The sequence below is a fragment of the Pyxicephalus adspersus genome, chromosome 4 (genome assembly GCF_032062135.1).
Source record: "Pyxicephalus adspersus chromosome 4, UCB_Pads_2.0, whole genome shotgun sequence".
Taxonomy (NCBI): domain Eukaryota; kingdom Metazoa; phylum Chordata; class Amphibia; order Anura; family Pyxicephalidae; genus Pyxicephalus; species Pyxicephalus adspersus.
Genome location: NC_092861.1, coordinates 115,953,233 through 115,980,829, shown reverse-complemented (window position 1 = coordinate 115,980,829; position 27,597 = coordinate 115,953,233). Strand labels below are relative to the sequence as shown.

General features: G+C 37.0%; 1 protein-coding gene and 1 long non-coding RNA gene across 12 annotated transcripts in view; one reads left to right on the top strand and one right to left on the bottom strand.

Moving 5' to 3' along the window:
• Window positions 1–26,262, bottom strand: part of LOC140329231 (uncharacterized) — a 55,631-nt gene extending 29,369 nt beyond the window's left edge. The window contains exon 1 of the long non-coding RNA XR_011920441.1: window positions 25,914–26,262. This is a non-coding gene — a long non-coding RNA (uncharacterized lncRNA). The remainder of the gene's footprint in view (window positions 1–25,913) is intronic.
• Window positions 1,481–27,597, top strand: part of ARID1B (AT-rich interaction domain 1B) — a 269,374-nt gene continuing 243,257 nt past the window's right edge. For 10 of the 11 annotated variants that reach the window (XM_072409390.1, XM_072409387.1, XM_072409383.1 and 7 more), the window contains exon 1: window positions 1,482–3,853. In XM_072409390.1, coding sequence (XP_072265491.1) covers window positions 2,186–3,853 — 1,668 coding nt within the window. In that variant the 5' untranslated portion in view covers window positions 1,482–2,185. Of the gene's footprint in view, window positions 3,854–27,597 lie in introns of all 11 variants that reach the window. The other variant, XM_072409384.1, reaches the window with a different exon arrangement.

Here is a 27,597-nt window from a genome sequence, read left to right as displayed (position 1 = left end):
CCCAATACTTCTTCCCACTTACACATATATTTGAACTTGTGGGAGGCCTCATGACCAGTGTCATGGAGGAGGCGGTATATAGTGGAAATAACGCCCTTAGTAAACGTGCCCTCCGCACACAACCTCTCAAAGGGAGTCAAATTCAGGAACCTGGCTGAAGGCTGAATGGAAATGGTATTTTTAAACATAAAAGTATGTATATACAAGTTTCCTAATCCTATCGTTGGGTATTAGCATTTAGTATATGCTGTTAAAATGTTTGTTTTTTAAAATTATGTATAAAGGCTCCTTAAACTGCCTTCTGATCAAGCTAACATAGGGGAAACGAGTCAAGAACAAGAGCTATTCCTATATGTACACAGTGATTGAAGAAAAGTTTATACAGTTATTGGGAATGTTGGACTCTATAGATGTGTTGTATTAATGTGATTTTGTTTTTATCTTGTATTTATGAAAAAAGTAGATTTTTGTATACATATTCCTAACAATAACACTGTTATTTGTCCCTCCCCTCGGACATGTAATCTTGGCATCACCTTCAATTCTCCCTCTACTTCATACCCATATTCAAAACATTTCCAGGTCCTGTCATTTTCACCTACGCAAATCTCAAAAATATGCCCCTACCTGTCCCCAGAGACCACCAAACTGGAGTTGGCGACAAAAAAAATGTAAACCAAAAGTCCCCCTGGATCAATGCATATTAGGCCTTTGACATGGTCCTATGGACTTAACCTAATGGACCAATCGTAAGTGAATAGGAGACAAAAGGGGTAAATAAGGCTCAGGGGGTGTTTTTTTTTTAAATCTCAACCAGGCAAACAGCCCCTGAACCCTGGTATGAATACTGCTCCATTACAAAAAAACTGATGTAGCAAGGTGGCCAAGTGGATAGCTTAATTGGCTTCCCCCAATCATTCCTAGGCAGTTTTGGAGAAACATGACTATGGTAGAGACTTTAGATTGTGAGCTTCTCTGATGGACAGTTAGTAACATGACTATGGACATAATTTGCTCGTACTGTAAATGCAGGATGATAAAGCTTAAAAATCGTGAGATCTGAATGCCAGTGTGAACAAAGCCAAAGTCTGTGTACACTCAACCTTGTGCAAGATCCAATTATACTAGCAGGGGAGCCATAAATTGAAAACAGTCCAGGGTCTAGGATATAATTAATCTACTCCTGGCCTCATCCATAGCCAGTAGAAAGCATACGAACAGCTTTGCAGTAATAGTAATGTAATATGTGCATGTTTGGAAATTGTGACTTTATTAACAAATAAACTTAATAAAAATACTAAGTTTCTGGTGCCTTGTATCAGTAATTAGCAGCCAAGCTGGCCTGACTATGTGTGGTTGTGGCACATATGAGGTTAACATACTGGCAAAGCTTTCCCTCCCACAACCCTTCTCCTCTTGCAGACTGCAACCACTCCTCCTTCTGTTGTTTTACTGGGAAGGGAGGGGGTGGAAGAGAGAGAGAGCAGGCAAAGAAGCTGAAGGTTCACCAAAATCACATGTCCCCAGCAGCAGCAGCTGCTTGCTGCTCGATTGTATGTTTGGAGTAATACCAGGGGGAAATTGGTTCTGTTTCAGAAGCACCAAGGCACTCTATTTTAATAGCCACTTTTTGTGCATTTTCTGGGACTTTTTTTTCTATTCAGAAATCTTCCCTGGCTCCAAAAGCAGGAAAAGAAGAGAATCCAGTCCAGGATTTCCATGTGCACTTTAATCAGAAAGAAGTGGATAATGGTTGCTAGAGCCTCTCTCAAGCCATGCTGGGCCGGATAGATTCAGCCAGTCTTGAATGTACCTATATCCGGGTTAGCAAGAAAAGGAGACACACACAGAAGCTGAAAAAAAGTTTCATTTTATGCTCCTCAACAAAAGCTACAGCATGAAGTCCTGCAGCAAGGAAAGACACAGATCATAAGGATCAACTAGGCTTTTCTCATTCTTTTATTTCCTGTTGTTTATTTTTAACTCCTTTTTAATGTTTATTGTTATTCACATGGAGTGATTGGAGATTTGTTTACTTTTACTGGGCTTATTGTGCTTCTTTTATGGGACATTTGTTTGGAATTTGCTGCTATTGTTTTTTGTGCTGTGATTTTTTTTGGTTGTTTTATTATTGCACATTTTGGGGCCCCATTTTGCTGTTACCGGGATTGACTGAGATGTTGCAATGATCATGGCAGCGCAAGTGGTTTCAGCTGCTGCGCCGACCACCAATGCAAACAATAAAGGTAAAAACCAGGGTCTTCCTGGACTGAATCAGGACTTAAACCCTGGGGGCACAGGACCAGGCTCGGGATCTATCCCTGGATTAGGAGATGGGACTTCTAACAGCGGAATGAACAATAATGTAGATCACCTCCACCACCACAACCTTTTGCACCACCACCATCACCACCACCATCTCCTTCACCATCACCTCCACCACGAAGTAAACATGGCAAATGCAAATTCATTATCATCCTCATCTCTCCTATCCTCCACCACTAACAACACTAACAATAACAATAGCAGTAATTCAGACACAGGACTTAAGGACAGTAGAAATCCGTCAGTTTCCCCCCATTTCCAGGCTATGGAAATGGGTGGTGGGATCCCCAACCACAAGTTAAAGTGTGGTAGTGTTGGGGACTATCTTGCTCATTCTCATCACCATGGCCATCACAGCCAGCAGCATACACCCCACCATGCACCCCATCATCTGCAGCAGCACCCTCCCCACCACCTCAACCGTCCACCCCAGCAACTTAATCAGCTGCAGCCCCAGCAACAACTAGCAGGGGCAGCACAACAACCAACACCGAATAAAAGCAGCCCTGGAGGAGGAAGCAATAGCAGCAGTGAGGCGTCAGATATGGACAATCAGCAGCAGCAACAACAACATGCTGGTGTGGGAGAAGAGGGCTGTAATAATGGTGCAGGGGAAAAAGATGTTGCTTTGGTTAATCAGGGCGACCCCCAGTCAAGGAGGACTGGCAAGGCAGGAGAAGAAGACGATCTGCAGGGAAAAATGATGGCTGGGGAGCCCATGAGCAGTCGGTATGAGCATGCAGTGCTGGGAGGAGGGCAGCAGCAAGGAAACAGCAGCAGCAGCAATAATAATAATAATATTAGTGGCAACGGTGGATCATCTTCTTCATCCTCCTCTTCTTCCTCCTCGTCTGAATTTAATAATTATTATGGCAGTGCATCAACAAACAGAGTAGGGCCTTGCTTTGATCAACATGGCAGACAACAAAGCACTGGTATGGGGATGATGCATCCTGGATCTACAGCCCCCAGCAGCAACATAGACCCCATGCAGAACTCCCATGAAGGGTACGGCAGCAACCAGTATGACCACTACCAGGGATATAGCAGGCCCGCTGCTGCTGCAGGAGGAGGGGCGGGAAGCTATGGCAGCACAGCCTCTGCATATGGGGTGCTGAGCTCCCCAAGGCAGAGCAGCACTAGTACCCCAGGCAGCAGCAACATTATGATAGGTGAAAGAGGTGGCAGTCATGGTAAACCACCAAGTGCTTCCAATGCAGGGGGCTTCCAAAGGTACCAGGGACAAAACCAGCACCCATCAGGTGCCACCCCTACTCTGAACCAACTCCTAACATCCCCTAGCCCTATGATGCGGAGTTATGGAGGAAGCTATCCTGACTACAGCACTTCTAGTGCACCGCAGCAGCAGTCCAGCACCACACAAGGGAGTCAACAGCCAGGGGGTATAGGGATGGGTAAAGACATGGGGACCCAATATGGAGCTACCAACACAGGCTGGGGAGCACAACAAAGAAATCACCCAGCTATGAGCCCTGGAAGCACTGGACAAACCATCAGCAGATCCCAGGTAAACTACTGTTCTGTATTAAAAGATTACTTTTCACATGCTTGCTTTTTAATTAGTATCAGGAGTATGAATATGCATTTTTCCCCACAAGTCTCTAGCTTTGTTGTTGCATGTCCCAAGTACTTTTTATTTCCATATAAAGCGCTAAAGCATTTTGAAAACCTGCTGGGGAGGTTTTGCAGTCCTGTGAGATTTTATTTTCTAGATCAACAGACAAAAATGAGAGAACAGGCCCAGACTGTGTTATTTGTGACAAAGTACACACATGCTTGTGAGCTGGGGATTCATTTACTTGCAGTACAAAAACTGTTATTTTGTTCAGTATAGTTTATTCTTGTAACTTTTTGATACAATTAAACATATGCATAGACATGTTTTGTTCAGTTTAGAACAACTATTCAACATATCTTTGACTATACCATATGTAGAACAAAGCCTATGTAGGTATCTGCAAAACGGTGTACATTTCTGAATTGTGATTTGCATTTGATGCAGCCCCCTTTTATTTTCTGGCGATTTAAATACTGGACAGCAAGCCTGTTTACACAAATGTCAACTGGGAAATTTAAATGTAATTTGTCTTACTTTATACCTAAGAAAGCTGGAGTTGTAATGCATTTATTTCTTGTTGGATGCACATAGAATGGCTGCCCTTCATTGTGCATAATATGGTTGCTGTATTGTGCTGTCTTTTGTCTTCTATTCTTTAAATGTGAATGTACTTATTAGGTGATCGAATCGGGTAAACAGGTTCCTTTTTGCATTGTGTAATGATTTTTAATGGCTTTTGTTCAGGTTTTATAGAGCTAGCAGTTACAGTGGGGTATAAACTGCAATGAATCACTTCTAGGCTTCTTGCTAGCAGCTTGAGTCTAAAGAGTGACTTGATCTCCTTTGCAAGGTTTGGAATTTGAATTGTGGAGGTAAACTGGCTGTAATAGTCTCCAGACAGCTGCCTCTGAGTTGACATCTAATCTGCCATCTGATTGGCTCCCCTCTCACCATTGGGCATTTAGCACTGCTGATGTAAATAGAATTGCTGAACAGTACAGTCACAAATATTCTCTGGCACAAATAATAGCCAGGCAGCAACATCTATTGACACAGTTGTTGGTTTCCCAAATTCTTTTATATATACATTTTTTTTTCAATATAAACATCATCGAGCACATTGTACATTCGGAGTACAAGGAAATGCGGCTTGTATCTGTACAATAGTGCCCGTGGGAATCTATTGCCTAGCCGCATCAGCAGATTAACTTTTCATTTACAAAATCAGGACAAATACTGCTAATTATTTTTTTTCTTGTATCATTTTTAGAAACCATTTGCTTGCATTGCTTTTTGCTCGTTGTCTGAACATGATATATCACATAGGGTGGGGTTTTGTAAGAAAAAAAAAGGCCTTGATTCCCCCTGTTAAATAACATGCTTTATACTCATTCAGTCTGGTTAACAAGGGTTTATATGACGCTTGTCCTTTTTGTATTCTGTAATATGTGGGGTTAAAAAAAATGTCAGAGGAAAAAATGATGCCTGACAGCTGAACTTTACAAGATTTTTTATTTTAATTTATTTATTGGATATTTTCCCTTTATGATCATACTATAACCTTCTTCCAATTAATTGTGGGATATATATATATATATATATATATACATACATAAGGTTTCCTAATGTATGCATACTTGGAAATTTTTAATGGCCAGGCCTCAATTCATTTTTAAAGGGAACATTTTTCAGTTGTGTGTTTTATTTCAAATCCTTTTAATATATAAAACTTTGGTCCATGGTTATGTTTGGTCTTTTCTTTAATAATGGTTTCATAGAAAATTGTAAGCATTGTAATTGAGTTCTTTTGTTCAGTGAAAGGCTATGACTTATATACCATTCATTAGAGGTACATTGTCAGTGTAACAGTCCATATTTCACATTAGAGGTTTAGGCTTTCCTTGGTTCACCATATTCTTTATGATTGGTGTGGTGATATAACAGATTTTAACAGGAAACTGGTAGGTTTTTGTAGATGACAGATTAGTATTTGATTTTCATGTTGTGCACCAGTTTTGTGCTTTTTGTTTTTATGATTTTAATGCTACACTATAAACCAACCAGCAATTCCAAGTGAAGTGTTTAGTCTGGGATAAAAAATGTGGTAAAAGTATTTTGTTTAGAATATACATTAGATTTTAGTATACATCAACATGTTGTAATATATTGTCCGCCATTGATACGTTAATGGTATATCAGATGTTTAGTCCAATAAAACACTTCAAGCCACATTCAAGACATGAACATCAAGCAATGCTGCATACTGTATGAACCTGCACAGCGGCTCATGCATTGCAATTCCCAAAGCCCCCTCCCCTAATAAAAATTACTATGATCCTCATTCAATACTATCAGATAATAGTTGGTAGGGTCATGAGGGGTTGAGGATAGACAGCTGCAAGTATCCAAATTGAGAAGCAGGCCTGGATGTGGTGCCTACATGTTTAAATTTTATACTGCAGTATCATTTCAGATCTGTCAGCCATTTTACGTTGAGAACGAGATCCATGTACCTAATTTTAAATAATTATCTGAGAGTACAGTCTTCTCTAAATAACCCCTAACTTGCTGAATTATAATGTCCAGTTTTGTCCTTGTTGTCTGGGTTACAAGTGTTCAAACTATATATATATATATATATATATATATATATATATTCACACATACATATACACACACATTATATATATATATATATATATATATAAAGAGAGGGAGGGGGAGATCAGCTAAGGCCTTGTTGTTTTCTGATTCTCTAGTTAAACTGGTCTGCGCCATTATAGAGTAATATCTGTTTTGACAGATAATAAATTCCTAAAATCCTTGCTTTCTTTGATACCTCTAATCTGTACTTTTAGATGACTGGTACTGGTCACTGTAACTAAAAATGTCCTGTTTTCATGTAGTTGTTTTGTTATGTTATTTAAAAAAAATTACCATGCCCTTTTCTGCAAACTGTGTGTGTTTTATCTGTATTGTATTGCTAATTTTGTGTATAGACGTGGTAATGTGGAAATTAATAGGTGTTCACTAAGCAACATGTCAGGCACCCTTGATTGTAATATGTGCTGCAAGATTTTTTTTATATATGCATAATATAAAACATTAAAGTAAAACTTGCAAGTAACACTGGTATGACATGAGAAAGATCCAGTGTATACAGGTTTTTGAAACTGGTGCCTTGTCGATAAAGTGCATCAGTGGCCTTTTGTCTGCTACGTATACAAGGGTTGGACAGTGACGTGACATTTGTTTTCGTTGTTCCATTCTTCAAAGGATTATCATTTATTACCTGTTTTATTTTGCTTTTCTCTGCAAATGCAGTTATTAAACTCAAACTGTATACTTTTATAGATGGAAAATCAAATGAATGTGTTCGGAGCTGTGGCTCGTAAAACAAGAAGCATGCCTGTGGTTATTATGCTTTTTTCTTTTTTTTGCCTTTATATGTACATATGTGTCAGTCTATTACTTTCTAAATACAATACATTTGTTGAAGTCATTGACTTGTTTATTATGACTTTTAAACTAATAATGTGGCTTTTTTATTTTCTTTTTTTATATATTTATATATAATATATATAAATATATAATTATATATTTACTATATTTCTTGTAATTTTTTTTACTGTTGGTTTCATAACATATTTGGCTTTTACATAACATATTTATTATCATTTTAAAATATTAAACTCTTTTTGAGACTTTTTGTTTCATTTATAGACTGTTATATGATAAATGTACCTTATTACATTTTACCTATGTGTCCTAAAGATCTATGATTTCATATTTGCTGCTTTATCTAATTCTGCTTTTTTTCTCTCTGTTTTCTTTTCTCATTTTCTATATGTCTTTTTGTCTATAAATTAGTCACTATTTTTTTTGTGCATTTTATAGAAATGACCTGTGATTTTTTAAATATTTTTGGTGTTTCCAGTTCTGCTTGTGTGTGTGTTTTTTAACCTTTTTAGGTATTTTAAATTTTGTTTGTTTCTATGTCTCCAAAAAGTTGTTTATTGTTCATATGTTCTCTCCCCTTGCATTAAATGTTTTAAACAATCAATCACAGCAACCATATTACACTCTCATATAATCTCATATCTAATATAATCTTTGGGTCAGAACTACTGATTTAACAGTAGTATCTATTTATGTATTATTTTTAGGAAGTTTTATATTTAAACACAAATAATTTTTTTATTGCAAAAAACTAAACAAAATATTAGTATTGAAAAAAATCTTTACTTAGCAAGGCCTAAGTATATCAGCAATGTGTAATTAAAATTGTCAGCCTTATTGATCCTGCTGATCTTAATGGAAAAAAAAGTGAGTACGGCAGTTGTTGGATTTGTGTTTCTGTTCTATGTATCTTTTGGATTGTATTTGTCAGTGTGAGATTTTACAGTAAACTTATATATGATATAACAGTGTGAATATAATCTTGTACTTAAAACTATTACAATGTTCATTATTCCCATGCTGTATTCTTATATTCTACATTGGTCATACAACCCTTGTTTGCACCTGCCTTTTATATTGGCAGAGCTAAATAGAATGGGGATGAGAGAATGTTCATATAATTTTGGGGAGTGCAAAAGCAGGCAAATTTAGACAGAAATTTAAAAATGGTAGTGTTCGTTTCTTAATTTATAAAGCTGCAGCACCTTTTAACTAATAGGAAAACATGGGGGAATTATAACAATGGCATCATAACCTCTTCTTACAAATGAACTAATAGTTTAAAATGTAGTGGTCCTTGGGAATAACAGGGCATATTTTTTTTATATATTTATATTTATTTATTCATTAAACAATTAATATGACATGCACCAAGCATTTAACGCAGATGAATCTTCGAGATGCATGCAATTTGAAGGATAGTGATTCACCAACAGCAAATGATTGGTGAAATTTACATATATAGCTTTATAAATCTAGCTACAACTACTGTAGGAGAACCTTCCTAATGTCTGTGTTTTAAATCACAAGGCATAAATGTTTTGTGAATGTGGAAGTAACTGCTTCATAAATGAACCCCTTAGTTTAAGTTGTGGATGAATAAAGGCACCAACATGGTAACATCTGTCTATATACTAATTTTTGTTTTTTTCGACACTATATATATTTTGTACTGTGTAAAATTTTAACAGTGTACTACATATTGCTTAATTATTTCAAATAAATTGAAAACTTGAACCATAATAAATATTTTTGATAGATAGTCTGATCACACTTCAGTCCCTGACGTGCGGCTACCCAGATCAAACTTACATTGAGCTTTTCAGTTACCAAATCAAATGTGTGCGTTTTTTTGGAGTTCCTGCCAAAAGGAATTCTGACACTGATATGTGGTTACATAGTTTATGTATATTTATGAATATCATATTGGAATATATTCACGTAAATTTCCTCGTCAGCCTTTGAGCCAAAAAAAAAAAAAAAATACTGAGCTAAGCTTTTTTATGTATCGGTTTTTGTATACATTTATTTTTAACGGCAGCTATTCCAGTCTTAACCTCTTCCACTGGATTGCTGTGACCTTCACATATGCAGATTAGCCATGTGTCTGTTTGAATTGAAACTAGCTGCCTCAGGAAGAGAGTTTTTTTTTCCTCTCTCTTTTTATTCCACTGCGAATCTGACAGCCATTCATCCCTGACCTGGGCAGAGGTAATAAAAGGAAATTGGATTCAAATGGAATGCATACAGATAATACTGGAGACAGCAAGCTTCAGGAGTAGCAGCACCCCATCTGGCTATAAACAGAAAATAAAGATTTCTATTTAAACAATTAAAGCAGCCTCAGTTTTTCAATTAACCTGTTCATTGCTGAAAAGAAACTATAGCTTGCACAGCTTTCTCATTCAAAGTTTTTAATAGGGATAACTATATCCATACAAGTAAGATGTTTTGACACATTAAATCTATTTTTTTAGGATCTATAATTGACACAGCAAAGTCCATGTGTGTGGGAAAAAAATACAAGCATTCCAAGATCAGTGGTGGTTCAATGTGAAATAACTTGTAGCTTTTAATCAGATTGGATTGATGATAATTTCTAATTGGTTGCCCTTGGTTACTGCACTTTATTTGTTTGAATAATGCTACAAAATTGTAATAGGCCAATATGGAATTTTGTATTTGTAGTCATAAAAGTATTATTAAATAACATTTAACCAAAAATAAGTGTTCGGTTACTAGGTTGCTCTCCAAAGCGTGCCAATAGCAACAAGTAAGATTTTTTTGATTGTTGAATTGTTTCGTAATAGTAATCGTATTTAAAGTTTTAAACATTTTTAAAAATAAGCATGTTGGAGCCGGCTGTGCTAGGCAGCCTAATTAGAATCAACAAACAAATAAAAAGAGAAGGCTGCAATTTTTGCAACACCAACAAGGACACTGTGTGTATGAGGATGGCATTGAAACTTACTAACACACCTAGCAAGCATGACAGCATGTGGCAGCAATGTGCCCTTGGCAGAACGTGTGAGTGTGTGTGTGTGTGTGTGTGTGTGTGTGTAAACACACACATACAGCTATGCTAAAAGTATGTGAGCCCTTAGACCTTTCTAAACTTCCAAAGGCAAATCTAGATTTCAGGTTTTAAAAAACTGAAGTCATTTCAAATTTATATGCATGGTATGTATGTACATTATTTTTACAGAATACCCCTAGGGTGGTTTATATTATTATATATACCCTTTGACAACACTTAACCCCAAGTGTCATTTACAATCCATTTCATTTACTTCTAGCTGAGAGGTCCACGTGATTTGTCATTTTATGAAAACCTTTTCAAACAAAATAAAATTTATGGTGGAAGTACTCCTAAATTGGCAGAAGTGCTGTACATATCAGTTGTTGAAAACCTGGGACCCAGTAAATAAAGCGTAATTTAAAATATAAAGAATCCTATACAGTTTGCCTGCTAATGAGGAAATTAGGTATGTTATTCAACAGGTAGTTATTACAGATAAATATTTCTGGATTATTACAAATTGATAAAGGCTCTCTGCATTATCCTGACTTTAGAATTGGTGTGCAAGGGTGGTGGTGGAGTACTAATTTTGTTATCCTATTAATGATTGTTTATAAGTTTTAAGGCTGGTGGTACATCTATATTTTCATTTTTTTGTCCAATTTGAAAATAAAGGGCAAGACTAAATGATATGCAACTAACACACTTAGTATTTTGGTATAAACTTGTGCCCTTATAGGTTTTTTGAGAGTGATATTACCTAATGCCTCTATGATAATTCATGGTGAAACATATTAAAAATTTTAATCTTCAATGAGGCATTGAAAATTGAATAAATTATATTTTTAAGACAAACTAATAACCATATTGAAAATGTTTATTGATAGAAGGTGTGTTAAAAGTTTGTGTGCAAGGTATTCATATTGATATTGAACCTGGCACCATACCTTACTTGATTTATAGAATAAACTATGCACACTGCAGTATTTACATATTCTGAATGTGCAGTAAAAAAGCCCTAATTTACCTTTGTAACTATACCCTATAGGGAGTAATTAATTAAAGAGTAATTAAAAAAATCTTGATAGAGGCATGGGAATCTCAGAGATTTGAAGGTGACCACGTTTTATTCCAACACTACAGTCTACTAAGTATGTATGGATTTAAGTGGCTCATTACTGTTGTCTATCACCCCCTGACAAGTGTTTACATTCTGGTTCATTAGGGTGCAAAATGCTGCCTGGGAACCAATGTCCCCCCCCCCCCCCTTCCTCAATGAACTTGGTCTTACAGTTTCATAATTTATTCAAGCTTACATGTTTTGGGAAAAACCTTTGCATTTAGTCAGAATGTCTAGGTTTCTGACAAGGTGTAGTGTTAATCGATATATGTCCTGACCCATTCTGTTTTGGACAAAATCATCTTGGATCAAAATTGTACATTACTCCACTATCAGTAGGTAGGGTTGTTTTTTTTTTTTTTGTTTTTTTTTGAAGCGTTTGCATTATCAATACCAGAAGAACGGTATGTTTTACAAATTTACAGCTACAACAATCTCTTGTATTTTACAAGAACAGGGTTCCTGAAGAAATCAGTGCTCCTCAGAAAACAAATATTCTTTCTCCCAGGTTTGAAAATCACCAACAAATGTGTGGATTTGCTTTGTGCCCTCAAGGTTAACAAAATCCCTCGTCATTAAAGGGCCAATAAACTCTAAGTTGCAGAAAGATATATAGCAGAATATCAGGTCATCTGTCTACAATCTACAACATAAAAGCAGTGATTTACACTACATAGGTGATGCACAGTGTCCACCTGAGATGTCAACAGCTCCACATAGTAAAAAAAAATGTAGACATTTGTGTATGTATCTCTTAATGCTCCTGGAGCAATTTTTCCCCATTTTTCACACAGGCATTAAGACCCAAAAATTATCCCAAACATGCCACATTTTTGTTTTATTTTTACCATGTTTTTTTTAAAAACGTTTTATTAAATTAGTATTAGAAGAGAATCCTGCCATGTTGTTTGCAGTGACAGGTTCTTTATGGATCTCAGGTAATCCTAAACTCTTCCTTGTATTGTCCCTAATCTTTCTGTACTTAATCACTTTCTATATGCAAAAGAGCAGCTTTGTGACAGTTGTGAACCTGAAAGTACTTAGAGCAATGTGCATCCAGGTTCACTGGGGAAGTGATCCCTGCTCCATGATCATTGGCAGGAATCCTTACTCTAAGTACTACTTGTACCCCAAAGTTGCCAGAAAGCCTGGAAGCACTTTAGGAAGAAGGAGGGGTCTGCCTTCATTTTTCGCAGTCCATGGACATGACTAGGACTGCTTTACAGGTGTCCTGATCATCAGAGGCCTGCAGATTAATACTTTTAAGTGAATTCTGCACTCCTGCCACTAAATAACAGTCATTGGGATGTGGGTAATAGTGCAGAGAATTCTTGGTGACTTGGTCTCTTTTTTTACTGACCATTGTACCCTTGCTAACACAGTTCAATGGCCATGCAGTGTATTATGCTTTAATAGAGCGTGCCCATGCCTAATCCAAATTAATTTTTTACCAGGTCCAACAGACTTGAAACATACAAAATTAGGGTGGAGCTCAAGGTAGACTCAGACTGAAGTGGAGGTCTCAAGATCCCAGTTCTTGAGTTTCTGAAGTCTGAACAGGTCCTGTGGCATTAATATGACAGGTACCCAATCTCTTGGGTAGGCTGCTCCCTTAAATTGTAGGTATGACAATACAGAAAATATAAATTTTAGTATATTCTCCCAGGACATACTGATTATTGGAAGGATAAATAAAATATCAAGTGACAAGTAAAGGGCAGGGCCACCCTTTCCATTTACAACATTTTTAGTCCCTTTGGGATGTTTTACACTTAGGAACTTTCCATGAAGATAAACTGTTGTTTATCTTTTATAAGTTGGTTAATAAAAGGGACAGAAATCTGTTTTTTACTCAAAGCTGATTTACAGGCAGATTTTCAAACACTCCAATGAATAAAGTTGTATCCTAATAAAAAAAAAAATAACACCTAAATGCAACAATTGTATATTCCTGAATTTACATGATTCCCTCATCTATCCCATTATTTAGTACTCATACCAGTAGCCTGGCTTGGCGACACAAGCATTCACAGTAGGGTCACACAAATGCCAGTGTTGTGTAGAATTTTTGAAAACCCTATTTTGTGTGATTCTGTAGCTATCATTTAGGTTTCTTTGAACTTTCATTCAATGTTATTATGCAATTTGGTACAATAGCATCGTTTTCTAGGCTTTAGAATTTTTTTTCTTCAGTTGTGCTAATTAAAATACCCATTAAATTTCTAATACATAGGGTCAAGCTATTAGCAGTTCCTCTTTGGAACCATCTCCAGCTAATGCCCTATCTCACTTCCTTTCTCTTTAGCCAAACTACTAGAAGCCTGCAAGACCAGCATATTACCTATTAACTAGAAACCTATTTCTTTACTAGTAATCCGCTTGATCAAATGCAGTCTGAATTCTGCAGTAATCATTCCAGTGAAATTAGTCAGTTGATGGTGATCTGTTGGCTGCAAAAGGTAAAAAGCTTTTCCATGCCAGATATTTTGTGGTGTTGATCATGCTTTCCCACTTGACACTCTTTTATGCTTTTTTTCACAATCTTGACAGACATTCAGTAGCTCTTATCTTACCATTTCCTTTCCTCTGCCTTTTCTGTTGGTAAACCACAGAACTAAGTTCTTGGACACTTATGAGTTCACATTAGTTATTTTATCAATTCAAAAATCTGCATTCGCAAATTTAATTATTGGCCACCAATCTATCCTTACTCACCTGACTATTTGCTGGCCATTTTATTGTCTTTCTTCCTTAATAAAAGCTACTTAAGGTAAACATACTTGATTTTGTTCTTTGATTTAACATTTACTATTTAACAGCCTATTTTTTTCCACCATCCCTGTCCTTGGTCTTCTGTCCAGCCTTATCAACCTATTTTCTCCCAGGTCATCCTTGACCCACCCAAGCCTTTGACAAGATAGTGAAAGGAAAACTTTCACTCTGTTTTCTATTTTTGGAACATGAACAGGTCCTTGTTTCGGTGCTTTTTCTTCCTCTCACATACCAGCATACCACATACAACAATTTGTTTGCATTTAAAAAAAAAAGGTTTAAAAAATTTGTTAGTATGTTCTTGCATTCTGTAGAGTGTCGCTGCCACAAATAAATAATAGTGATTTCACTTTGGTTCTTCCTGACTCCTCTCCAACTATTGGATAGAGGTGATTATTCTGATTTATTTTCCAAGTGAGTAGGCTGAAAGCATAGAAGTGACAAAAGGAACTGCATTCCTGATTATGGCTCGCAGTATTAGGCATCTAAACACAAACACTTACACATATTTATTAAGCTGCTTGCCCACCAGTTGCCCATGAACAGTTTTAGTTTTGCCTTCCCCTGATGCAAAAATTGGGCCTCTGCAATCTTCTTTAAAGTGTATTTCTTAGGCAAATATTTTCTTTAGTTTTGTACAGAATTAATTTAATTAGTTTTGAATTTTCATGCTATCTGTGTTCCCGTAGGTAATACCATTTACATCCCTGTCTGTGGGACAGAAAGTGAAAACGCTTCCCAAAAGTCTAATACGGGTATTATGTCCCTTTTACCCACCTAGAAAAGATATAAAGCATGAAATGATTTTCCTTTAAATCAGTAGGAATTTTATTGTTGTGACACCCCTTCTCAAAAATTTTGACAGCAAAGCAATGATAGCTGGCTGCCTCCTGAGAATCAATCAGGCAAGTCATTTCCTAAAATGAAATGCTGATTATACAAAGCTTCAAATGTGAGGCCCAGTGATTACAATGAATTAAACAGATTGTTTCAGGTGGGACCTGACTAATAACTCAATGTAAATAATGGGGATTTCTACTAAGGGCGGTAATCCTAAATCTGTGCCCAGATCCAATTTCAGAATATTGCAATTTCTCCTAATAATGTTATTTTTCAGTCATATTAGAATTTTAACTGTAGTCATTTTAAATGAATACTTTCGATCAACTACCAGTATTCAATACGCCTTTCACTTTGATATTTGTATGAAATACAATTGTTTTTAAGTTTACTTTTCAATACATAGGTTAATAAATCAACAAAAAATATGCATCACCTGCTCAGTGTTCAATTGATATGATATCTAAATATTAACTGTAAATGCAATAATAAATGGAATAGTTTTGACATTTTCATTTAATCCAGTAAAATTTCTCTCAGTGTTAAGACCAGTAGTGTTCAACCTTTTTTTTGGGCATTGCCCAAAAAATCATCATGGTGTATTTTTTCCTCAGGTGCTTTTTTTGAAGGTTTGTTTTTGAAAGATGTCCTGTACATACCTTATATTTTCTTATAATTTCCAGATTTTTTGCTAAATCTACCATTTATTTATTTTTTTTAATTGTGTCGTAAATTGGTATTGTACTATTTTTTGCAGACATTAAAGTTGTTTGTGGATTTTGTGTCACTGTATTTGTTGTGTTTTAAAGGGGCCTGTTTATAATGGGGCGAACAAGGCTGTGGAGAAAAAAAAAAAAAAGCATGGTATAGCTAATATGAAACAACAATGGTGTTTTAAACACACTATTTGCACCCATGCCACTTATCAGTGGTGACAAGCAGCTACTATGAAAGGCTACGAGCGATGTACACACGGCAGATTCTTGAATCTGAAATTACTGCAGAATTCTGAAAATCTGCTACAGCGGTCGTTGTCGCAACGACCGTCCTGGCGGATCCACGGATAAGGAATGATCGTAATGAGAGTGAAGGGCAGCAGGGTGCCGCTCTGTTGTTCTCCATAGAGCAGAACATTGCTGTATGTACACTGCTCGTTCATGCATCCTTCAGTCCTTTTGAAGACATTGAAGAATGGGACTATTTTTCCTCTTACACCAAACTAAGGAGGCAAATGACTGGAGTTTAAGGAATTGGCTGCTTTAGTATATTTAATAGAAAGCTGGAGACTTCTGCTGAAAAAAATATAACTTGGACATATCCAGGTTAAATGCCAAAAGTTCACTTCTTACTAACTGAATTTAGGTTATTGAGAATATGGAATTTTTTTTCTTTGATATGTTTCCTACCAAGTCTATGCTTCTCTTCATACAAAAATGGACCTTGCTAGCTTTGGCACTTGCATGTTGTCAGGAATGTAGCCAAGAAGTAGCCTCCAGTCCATCATTGGTATATATGATTGAACTTATTTCTCCTTACATATACACTACATTTTATCCTGTTGTGAAATAATTAATTTTACGATGCACTCAACTTAACTATCTGAGCCTTTTAGACTGGGAGGTAGGGTCAGCACTCTCAGCCAATTAAGGCTTTTTGTCTTTGCAGAAGGCTGTCAGACTCCCTTCGGGAGCATGCATACATGACAGTTCAAAGGGATCAACTAATCCTATCTGAAGGATAGGATGATCTGGTGGCCAAGATGTGTGGACAGTGGAAAAAGTGAGGTTATTCAGCTGGCAATGCTGCACAGGCCATTCAGGCACTGAATTACATTTTTTTTTAATTCACTTTTTTTTATTATTATTTTACAACTAAACTTTAAGTTCAAATTCAGTAAATAAATTCCAAGTCCAATAAAACAAAAAGGTGAGCAAGGTGTTACTGTTCCTTTTTAATAAGCAGCCACAGCATACATTTAAAAGCCTCTCCTCGGCCAGTATGATGTAGGGAAGAACCTTTGCAGAAGACCAACATGCCCCCTGCTGAGCCCAAGATAGAACTTTCCAATCAGCGGGGAACAAAAGCTTTGCTGATTGCAGTGCTATAGATTGAAATCAGAGGGGATATGCACTACCTCTGCAAAGAAACAACTACTTTCACAGAAGGGGGAAAAAAAAGCATCTTTTTCATTAGTATGCAGACAGATGACTAGCGTTTCTAGTTGGTGATTGCTTAAAACAAATAAATAAATAAAACAACTGAAAAAACAAATTTGTGCACACATTTGCATGCTGTTGCCTTTGCAATACGACATGGTTTTCTGAATGCCACCCACTTCAATTGACCTGAATAGGGGTATTTTCCAACTTCATTAAGCTGTGTGTGAACATGATTGGATTAATGTTACATTGAGGCTGCTGTTAGAAGACTGGAAATTACCTATAATTCTTTGTAGTGCAATGCTTCTCAAGCAGACAAAGAAATGTTCATCAGACTCTGTGGTTGCTTAGGGGTGCCCACGATCTGCTAACCATACAGTTTTAGATCGCATGTCAGGAGGAGGCCTTAAATTTTCTTGTAAATTTGTGCTTTAACTATTGAGTTGTGTAAACAGGCTTTTTTAAACCAATCAGATTAAAATCGCCTTGCAAACTTTAAAAAATTGCCTGAAACTCCACCTCTAGCTAGAAATGAAATATTTTTATATTAAACATATAAATTTAGAAAAAAAAACATAATTTTTTTTATTTACTGGACTAAAAGTTAAAGTCTTTTTTCTATATTATATATTTTCTATATTTAATCCAATAACATTTAAATTCAAACTCAGTATACATTTCTTTTTTACATTTATATCCATTTGTGCTCCCCTAAGAGAAATAATTGGGAATACAGTGACATATTTGACTAAAAGGATTTTGTGACATAGAAAAGCTTGAACTACATCTGCTTGTTCTTGCGAAGTTGAAGCAGCTGTTAGTCACAGGCCTGACTGCAAGGTTTCACAACTCCAGGCTTTGTTATCACTAGAAAACAGGTTTGTTCAATACAAAGGCAGACGTTTTGGCTTGCATTCAGACAAATACAAAAGGCTTGTTGTACCTGCTAGCCTGTGGGACTCTACACATGAATACCTGTTGCAGTTATGAATATATGGCTTATGCCACTCAGCTGAAAGCACAAAGACAGTTGAACCGTTTTCTTTGGGGTGTGTGTTATCATGCACGGCACTGTATTAATGGTGTCAGAAATCAAGCAGATGTTTTCTATAAGTACAGGCAGACTGATCCATCTAGTTTGATTGAAATCAGGGTAAACAGGACTACAGTACTCTACAAAACTCAAGCCTACAATTGATTCTACTTTTAAGGTGTGTTCACATGTGTTAAACTTTGAATTGTCACCGAGTTATTCCCCCTTAGAACTTTGTTCTTTATGATGAATAATAGTCTATTGACTAAATTCTGCTGTACTGGGCAAAAATTGACATTTACTTTTGTGTTTTACAACTGAAAAATTATAATAATTTTACAAGTGACCTTTAGAAAAATTCTATTCATGTTCATACATTCTATATATGCTGTATTCAGCTAATAGTCCAACATTGTGACTCCTGTATATTTGAGATCCCCAAAGACCTCTACTTAATGCTAATATTTAGTTATTAGGATTTGTATTGTATGTTAACTATGAAGGCCTGCTACTCCACCAAAAGTTTGATTTTTAGTATTTAAACTTATTTATGTATCAAAGGACAACGGGGTTGCTTTACCAAAAGGCTGTTCACACAACAAAGTGATCCCCCTGCAAGGCATATTTCACTTAGCTCAAATTGTAGCTCTGTTGACCTGAACCTTCCAATTACCTGCAGGGGAAAAAACATGTTTTTTTTGTTTGTTTTTTTAGGTTTCCTTGCACATGTATGGGTTTTTTCTTTTTGCAAAGTGAATTTCCACCAAGTAAATGATACCTTGCTGAGCAGTTTGACAGATTTATACAAATAGCTGCATCACATAAGTTCCTTATCTGCGGAAACCCATAGCAACCATTCTTAATGTATCTTGAACAGGTCTGACTTTAGAAGTACATTTTACCTGGTTGCTCTGGGTAACTGTACTTAAATACTTATATTACTGTTAAAGCGAATTTCCCTGTGTTCCTATAGTTGAGCCAGACCAATATTTCAAGGAACAAATTTTTTTTGTTTTTAATGTACCTAAAATCTTAAAGTACCTAAATATTGTTATAACTATTTAGTCACCTTATTGACTTTGAAAAGCTTGGTATAAATGTGGTTGGCAAAGAGGTGATTATTGCTATTGCTAAATAATTGCACATGTGATATCACACAATCCTTTCAAATTATTTTAATTACTTTGTATTTATATAGTGCTGGCATATTACACAGTGTGTTACAAAGTCTATAGCCTTGCCACTAAAGCTACGTACACACGTCCAATGGTTCTCACCCGATATCGGACGAGAATCTGGCGCGTGTAGAGTGCCCGTCGTTCGAACGATGGCCCTGGAGGATCCACGGACAATGGACGACGAATAATCCTAATGCAAGGGAGAGGGAGAGCGCGCAGCGGGGTGCCGCTCCGCCGTTCTCCCCCTCCCCTTTTCATAGAGCAGAATGGTGCTGTACAGCAACGTATGTACAGCACTCGTTCGTGCATCGTTCAGTTCTTTGTCATTGGATAGGATCATGAAAGATCCTTTCCAACGACAATATTTGCACGTGTGTATGTAGCTTAACTCAGAGAGCTCACAATCCTATGTCCCTACCATAGTCATTAACACAGTCCAAGGTATATTTTGAGGAAAAGCCAGTGCTAGTCACTGAGCCAACTGTGCATCCCATCTCATAGCAAACTTTATTTAGGAAGGCTTGTTTATTGGGCTAAATAATTATTAAAATTACAATTTTTTGACAAGATCTTGTGGGGTTAGTTATATATTTTAAAGCAGCAGACCAATATGTATATTTTTCCTCTGCACACTCCCTAATTTAGCAGGTTACATGTTAGTAAAAAAGAACTGTACTATATTTGATTGGATAAAGCGAAACTAAACTAAAAATAAAACACACTTACCTTTTATCCCGCAGATCCGTCATGAGGTTGCTACATTTAGATCCCTCGACGTCTCTGACGTAGATGGGGAAAAAGATTGCGGATCTCACTCCGCATGTTTGAGATTGACAATTTTTTCTTCGATTACAGAAAGGGCAGCCAAGAGCCTCCCGGGATGCGTGACCTAAGTATCCTGGGAGGCTTTGTGCTCCCATTCTGTGTTGATTGCCACGGTGGTGTTGCACTTACAAAAATACAATTTTTACTTTAAATAAATGGGTTGTCTATCCTTTTATGTAAAGTACAAATTTTGAGTTTAGGTCCGTATTATTTTGTTGCTTCTTCCTCTCCCAGCCTGTTTCCCTAGATCAAACTGGATATGATAAAAAATTAGTTGTCTGTTATGCTGGCATTTCGACTGAGGTAAAAGGTGGAACTTAACCTAAATATTAAAAAAACAAATGTGAACAGGCATTCACTTCAATGCAGAAAAGATAAGATATGTTCACTCTGCAATACAACAAACTTATCTGCCTGTTCACGATCTTCTGTAGAATGTAAACTGAAATGCATATATGCATATCAATGTACAAACTCGCTATACTTTGGTGTTGGTATCATAAAACCCTTGTGCATGCACAGGAGTTCCATCATTCCGGCATGGCCAAAAACAGTTTATGTTTATTCCATTTGAACAATAGCATCATAATATTTAAGGTCAGCATTAGTCCGAGTCGCACTTAAGATGTAGCCAAGTCTGACTGTGCTGGGAAGGTGTTGTAAAGACATTATTTCAAGACGGCTCAGCAAGAAGGGGTAGTCACATTTTATTTTTAATTTTTTACGACAAGACATTACAGCCTCTGGAAGCAATCCCTAGCCAAGTGTGTTCATATATGCCACAACCGTGCTTCTTCATTTATTGGTGCAGGTTGAGGGCTCAGTATGACTAGACAGCAAGTCAAAGCTCCTGGAACCATGTCAAATTTAACTTGTTTTACCTCTAGCAAAATTAATTTTTATATGCTGAAAGTCAGCCAGGTACCTGTGCTTCAGGCTGTCAACAATCTCTACAGAAAAGAATGGGAATGCCAATATGACTTTCCTAATATTGTAGAACGTCCAACCACCTTGTGAAAGGAACTTATGGATTCATGCTTTTTATGCCACAGTTTGGCACTTCGATCAGCTGCAGCTGATGTTGCAGCATAATTTAGGCTTTAGCAGAGCAAGTTTCTTTGTTTTAATACAATTTGTGTGGTTTTAGTCATTTTAGGTCCATTGGCCACTGGCTCTGTCAGTAAAAACTGGATATCCAAGTAGTAGAATGTGAGATTTAAGCAGGCATAGCAACAGATCTATTTTTTTACGTTAATTATATGCATGCTAAGTAATATGTTTTTGTAACAATTACAGGTAATTGTTACTTTTAACAGAGGTCACAGTACTCTGACAATACCTTCATCTGTTTTTTTCTCTGAATGGGCAGCACCATCTTCAAGCCATCATCCCATCCAGGGTCAGCATCTATTTGCCGAACTGTAGATCCTGAGGGATGGTGCAGTTGTGTATAACATGGCGCCTGTGCTGTTCTTGGTACCAGTTCAGGTACCAGTTCAAATAACATTTAACTAAATAATGATAAAATATACATCTTTTTTAGGTATATTTTTTTCTGTATACTGCTACATTTTGGGTATGAATTCACACACAATTGTAAAGTTAAAAAGTCTGGCCCTTCTCCTGCAACCTCTTTCTGTTTTTGCCCACCCACTGATGTCTAGTGACTGTCTTTTATTTTACACAATTCTTTGTAAGCTCTAGAGACTAGTTTTCAAAAAGTCCCCGGAGGTCAGCAGTTTGAGATGCTGCAGCAGTCACGTCTGGCATTCACAATCATTCCATGGTTAAAAGTTGCTTAGCTCACACATCTTCCTTTTCTGATGTTTGATTCAACAACCAAGAAAACATCTGCATGCTTTGATACTAAGTTACGGCTTCCTAAAGGTGTAAAGTATAAATGTAATAAAATGTAAAGGTACTTTAAGAGAAACTAAAAATAAATAAATAAATAAAAATAGGACCTTTACTGCTGCAGATCCCTGCAAAGGTTTCCTGGATTAAAACCTGCACATTTCAGTTATTCGTTTTCGTCCTGGCACAAAGAAAGAGCCAGGTGCTGCCCTCTTCTTTCTTTTGCCTACGTCACCTGATCTTGCCCCCCCCTCGTCCCCCATTGAAGAAAAAGCTCTTTCTGGAGCAGCCAAAAGCCTCTTGGAATGCATGAGGTGGTTATCCCAGGAGGCGCTCCCATTTTGTCTTTATCACCTTATAAAGATGGAAAGGGTGGGGCTTCACCTTTTTAACCCCTCCCTCCAAAAATTATGTAAAGTAAAAATTTTAGTTTAGGTCCGCTTTAATAAAGTATCCACTCAATGTATAATAATATAGTTGGTGTGATGCTTGGAGGAGTAGGCTCCTTTTACTATAACTTACCTCTGTGCTCAATTTGTCATGACCTGCCATACACTGGAAGTCCATTTCACCCTTGGACAAGTCTGTGTTTTTAAGCTGATAATTGTCGATTTTCAAGCACAATCTGACTTATTTCAAGCCAAAATCTCAGCAAAAAGTTGAAGGGAAACGTCCTAATTTATAGCCTTGTAAAATAGATGGTGTTCATTGCTTGCAAATGTTTGTCAAGTGCTCCTTTCTAAATTTTTTTTTACTTCTATGGATTGATTATTTTTGGGATGAGTTCTGTATTAAAGAATTTGTTTATTTCATGTTAGGAGGCTTTTGAAAATTAAACTACCTACTATATAGGATTTTTTTAAAAATAAGTTCTGTTCCAAATAAAAAGCAGTAGCGTATATGTTGTACACAGACTGTTAAGCTACATACACACGTCCGATGGACGACGGGCGCTGTACACACGCCAGATTCTCGTCCGATATAGGCCCTGAGCCGATTATCAGGCGAGAACCATTGGACGTGTGTACCCAGCTTTATTTGCTAAAATGACTGGGATTTGCATAGTTAAAATCTGATTTAAGCCTGTACCCAGATTCCTGTTATCCATTCATCTACAGATCCTGTCAGGATGACTCCCTCTTCCAAGTATTTAAACAGCATTTTCTAACGTGTGTCAGAAAAATCCCCTTAGACGTTAATAGGGAAATTTCTCTGATGCACAATCTTATGCAAGCTGCAGGAGAACTTGGAGGTGGGAGTGATTGGCCTGAGAACTTTGGATTAGGAAATAGTTGGAGAGGTGAGCCATATTTACAACTAGCCTTCCTTGTTTTTCTGCAACATTTTTCTAATATTTGGTATTTTTAGAGATTTTTTTTAACTAGGCGATTTCAAAGTACAGTTTCCTGTTTTCAAACATCAACATATTTTAATTTGAAGCTTCGTTTATACGTTATTCCTAATCTATACTTTTAAACGGCAATATTTGATTAGATCACAGCATTCTAAAGTTGGCAGTACATACAGCAATTGGTGTTTGAACTTGGCGTAAGCAATTGCAAACAAATGATTCATTATGTAATATGCAGAATACACAGTTCTGAATTAAAATATGATTGATTAGTCATACATGTAATTTATTGATTAAAACTAATCGTTTAATTGATCTGTAACACAAACACTTCTTTGGCACACATCCAGATTACTGTTCAAGCAATCAAGAAAATGCAACCATGGTCAAACTAGAATAAACAGATTTTTGCTTGGTTTGACCAGTTTAATCAATGAATGATCTTAACAACATGTGTGTGACCAGCATTACAAATATTAGGTTTCTGGCAAAAAAATCACCCCTCCGCATGTATGAAATGTATAATGTTTTTTTTCATATTGGATCTGATGTGAAATTTCTTCCATACAGTTTACCACAATATTAGTGTTGATGCTTGCTCAATGTATTTCAGAGCAGAAATGTGTCTGGGGTTCTAAAACTATAGCACGTGTGCATCTCAAATCAATTTAGTTTGTAAAGCAGCCAGTCGACTTTGAAGTTCTGTATACAGAATAGCCATGGAGAGAATACAAAACATTCATCAAAGTGTGGAGCAGAGAAAGTTTTAACTCTGCGTCCAAATCATAATTGTGTGCTATAGCCAATAAGGGCTTTCTGTTGCACAACATTCTTTTTGTTACGCTTGCTACAAATGTACATGCGTGGCATATTTTGTAAGTATTGTAGGATACAAGAGTAGGGGTTATGCTTAACCAAAATTATGCTCAACTTTTATGATATAGTTATAGCTGCAAAGAAAATTTTCAAACAACCTTTTTTCTATTTTCTATGTTTTTAATTTCTGGGTGCATAGATAAAGTTTTAGTGAAGACTGGTGATTAAAGAACAAAAAGGTTTATCTGTAGTAGTGTTTATTTTTTTTTTTAAATTACCTCCTTTAACACCCTTTCAAACCCACCTTGGTATAATATAAGAGTTCATTAAGAGATATATAATCATAAGGAGTATTTCAGCATACGAGTTTGCAAAGCTCAGTAGATTTTTTTTTTTTTTTTATATCTATGACAAATTTTAAAAACAAGTATTTCACCCCTCATAGCAGACTGCAGGTGAAGCCCTGCAAATTAGTACTTTATATGTGGTTAAGCTTTCTCAGGTCCTTTACCCCCACTCTATTGAAGCCAAATATTGAAATGCTAATGGCCAACAAATTTAAAATGGCTGTATACACCTCGGAGATTGTAAGCTCTTCTGGGCAGGGTCCTCTGCTCCTCCTGTGTCACTGTCTGTATCTGTCTGTCATTTGCAACCCCTATTTAATGTACAGTGCTGCGTAATATGTTGGCGCTTTATAAATACTGTTTAACAATAATAATATTATTGGTATTAATAAAGTCTGGAATAGGTGGCTCCAAAGTATTGGGTTTTATATTAGAGGATCAGGGCGTATGGTTGACCTAGCAGCAAAAATGAATGATTTACTTTACAGCTATTATCCGAAAGTTGAACTAAACACCCTATTTCTGGTCATAGGAAACAACATTGAAGGGTACTGATAATATTTTATAAACACCATAAACAAATATAGGGATGCTGAATAGCAGAAAGGCTTGGAGCGCTCCTGAGCTCTGGCAGATGACAGGTTCTCTTAATTACCTCCATGCGTTATAATTAGGGTCCTAGATAGCAGCTTCAAGAGAAGATCCACTATCTGGAGTCCCCCTGCAACTAGCTGAGGGAATGGAAGCAGCAATTGGGAGTGAATAGTCCCAGTGTGACACAGGGAGGGCACACTGAGCACTGCACCACTTCCAGCAGCACCCACTCCAAAGAAGTGTCACAGCACACTATATGCAATGCTGTGACTTATATATATATATATATATATATAGAGAGAGAGAGAGAGCGATCGCTCTCTCTCTCTATATATATATAGGTCACAGCATTGCATATAGTGTGCTGTGACACTTCTTTGGAGTGGGTGCTGCTGGAAGTGGTGCAGTGCTCAGTGTGATATATATATATATATATATATATATATGGAATCAATTCTGCAGCACCAGTATCATTAGAACTGACTGCTTTCCCTCCATTGCTCTGTCCCAGCAATTCCACATCAGAGCAATGATAACTGCAACTGACAGAATCAATTTTGCTCTGTAACTATGCAAAATGTCTGGCTTGTAAGCAGCCCTCATGTCATAGATAATGACAGGGAATAGTGAACAGTCACTTACCTGTCGGACAGATTATTTTTACTGCAATCCCTACTTTTCCAGGACAGCCCCACACCTGAGCTGCTTGTTCCCCCAGACACCAGACAACTTCTCACAGACACGCCCCTTTCCTGCTGTGCACCACACATCTTCCCCTCTTAGTCCAAACACTGAGCAGTAACTTGGGTTCCTGGACAACACATTCCTAGCCTATAGCATTGTGTTACTACAGAACAAGGTACCACATGATTTCTAGTTTCCTATATGGCTGGTTATTATATACTATTTCTTGTTTAAAGGGGTCCTTTTTCTGTTCTTAGAATAGTTTTCGAGTATGTTTTTTTTATCTTCTTTTCTTTGTTTATGTTGTTTAAATTTCCATGTCTTATGTAAACACTGCAAAATGTGTTGCTGAATGTATACATACTGAGCACCACAAAACCTTTAAGGCTGTCAGTTGTCACTGCATCTTCATTAGAACATTGCTTAGACCAGCTGTCTAGTCTGCTAGTTGGTGGTCCGCAGCTCTACCTGGTGCGCCCTCAAGCGAGGTTAGTAGAAGGACCCCACTGAGGGGTGCACCAGCCAGAACTGCAGGCCATATCCCCTGTACGGATCGCAGGTCTGAGCAGGCGGGTTCTGGCATTATGACGTCACTCTGGGGGAAGTTTCTTCCCTTTTCAGTGACATATGGCTCCCCGCACATGTGCGGCCTGGAGTCTGGTAATTTAATAGTCCATGGGTCCGAAAAGCTTGGCAACCACTGGCTTAGACAAATGGATGGTGATATATTACCGTGAAGGCCAGTGTTTATCAACCAGGGTTCAATGGAGCCCCAGGGTTCCTCCAAAGGTTGCTAGGACTTTATATATATATATATATATATATTTACTCTAAAGTGGACATAAAATGAATGTTTACCTTACATTAAAGTGTGGCAACCTTTTTATATAAGTAAAAATGACCTTCTTCCTTTAGAGGGTGGGTTTAAAACCCTTTAAAACCCCTTCTGTCTTCTATTGTCGTGGCAGAGGGAGCTTTTTTAGATGGGTTAGATGGGGTGCTAAATGGGGTGACAAAAGTCAAAAGAAGGGCTAAGAAGATGGTAATGCCCTGGAAGGAGCATTCCAGGACAATGCAGGACCCGATCCAGGGATTAACAGATTTGCAAGAGTGATATCAATGATCTTTTTGTCATTCTGTAAAGGTGACATTCTTTCCACTGACCAGCAATGTAAGAAGTATTCTTCCTACTGAGCACACTAATGTACTGTGAGCTGTGGATATATATAGTAATAATATCCGGGGTTCCCGTCGGATCTCAAGGTTATTTTAAGGGTTCCCCATGTCAAGAAGGTTGAGAAACATCAACAGTGTATATTATTGATTATTAATATTGACAATGCTGTATGATCCTGAAGGTAAACATGTTTTGTGGTGGTATTGCAGTCTCTTTTTGTGTATTTGTTAGATGTACTGTATACTTTATGTCTACTTTATGTGAATAATCCTATAAATATGTGCTGATATTTTATAAATGTTGTTTCTATGTACAGTTTGTACTTTTATATGTACGGGGGGTGGGGTTGTGCTTTTCTGGTTCTGGTGATACGTCAGTAACTCACTTCAAAGTGCCTATGTGACCAATGTTTTAGGAGAGTCGTTACAATTACCCCTTCTATTGCCTAGATGGAAGAGCAAACTT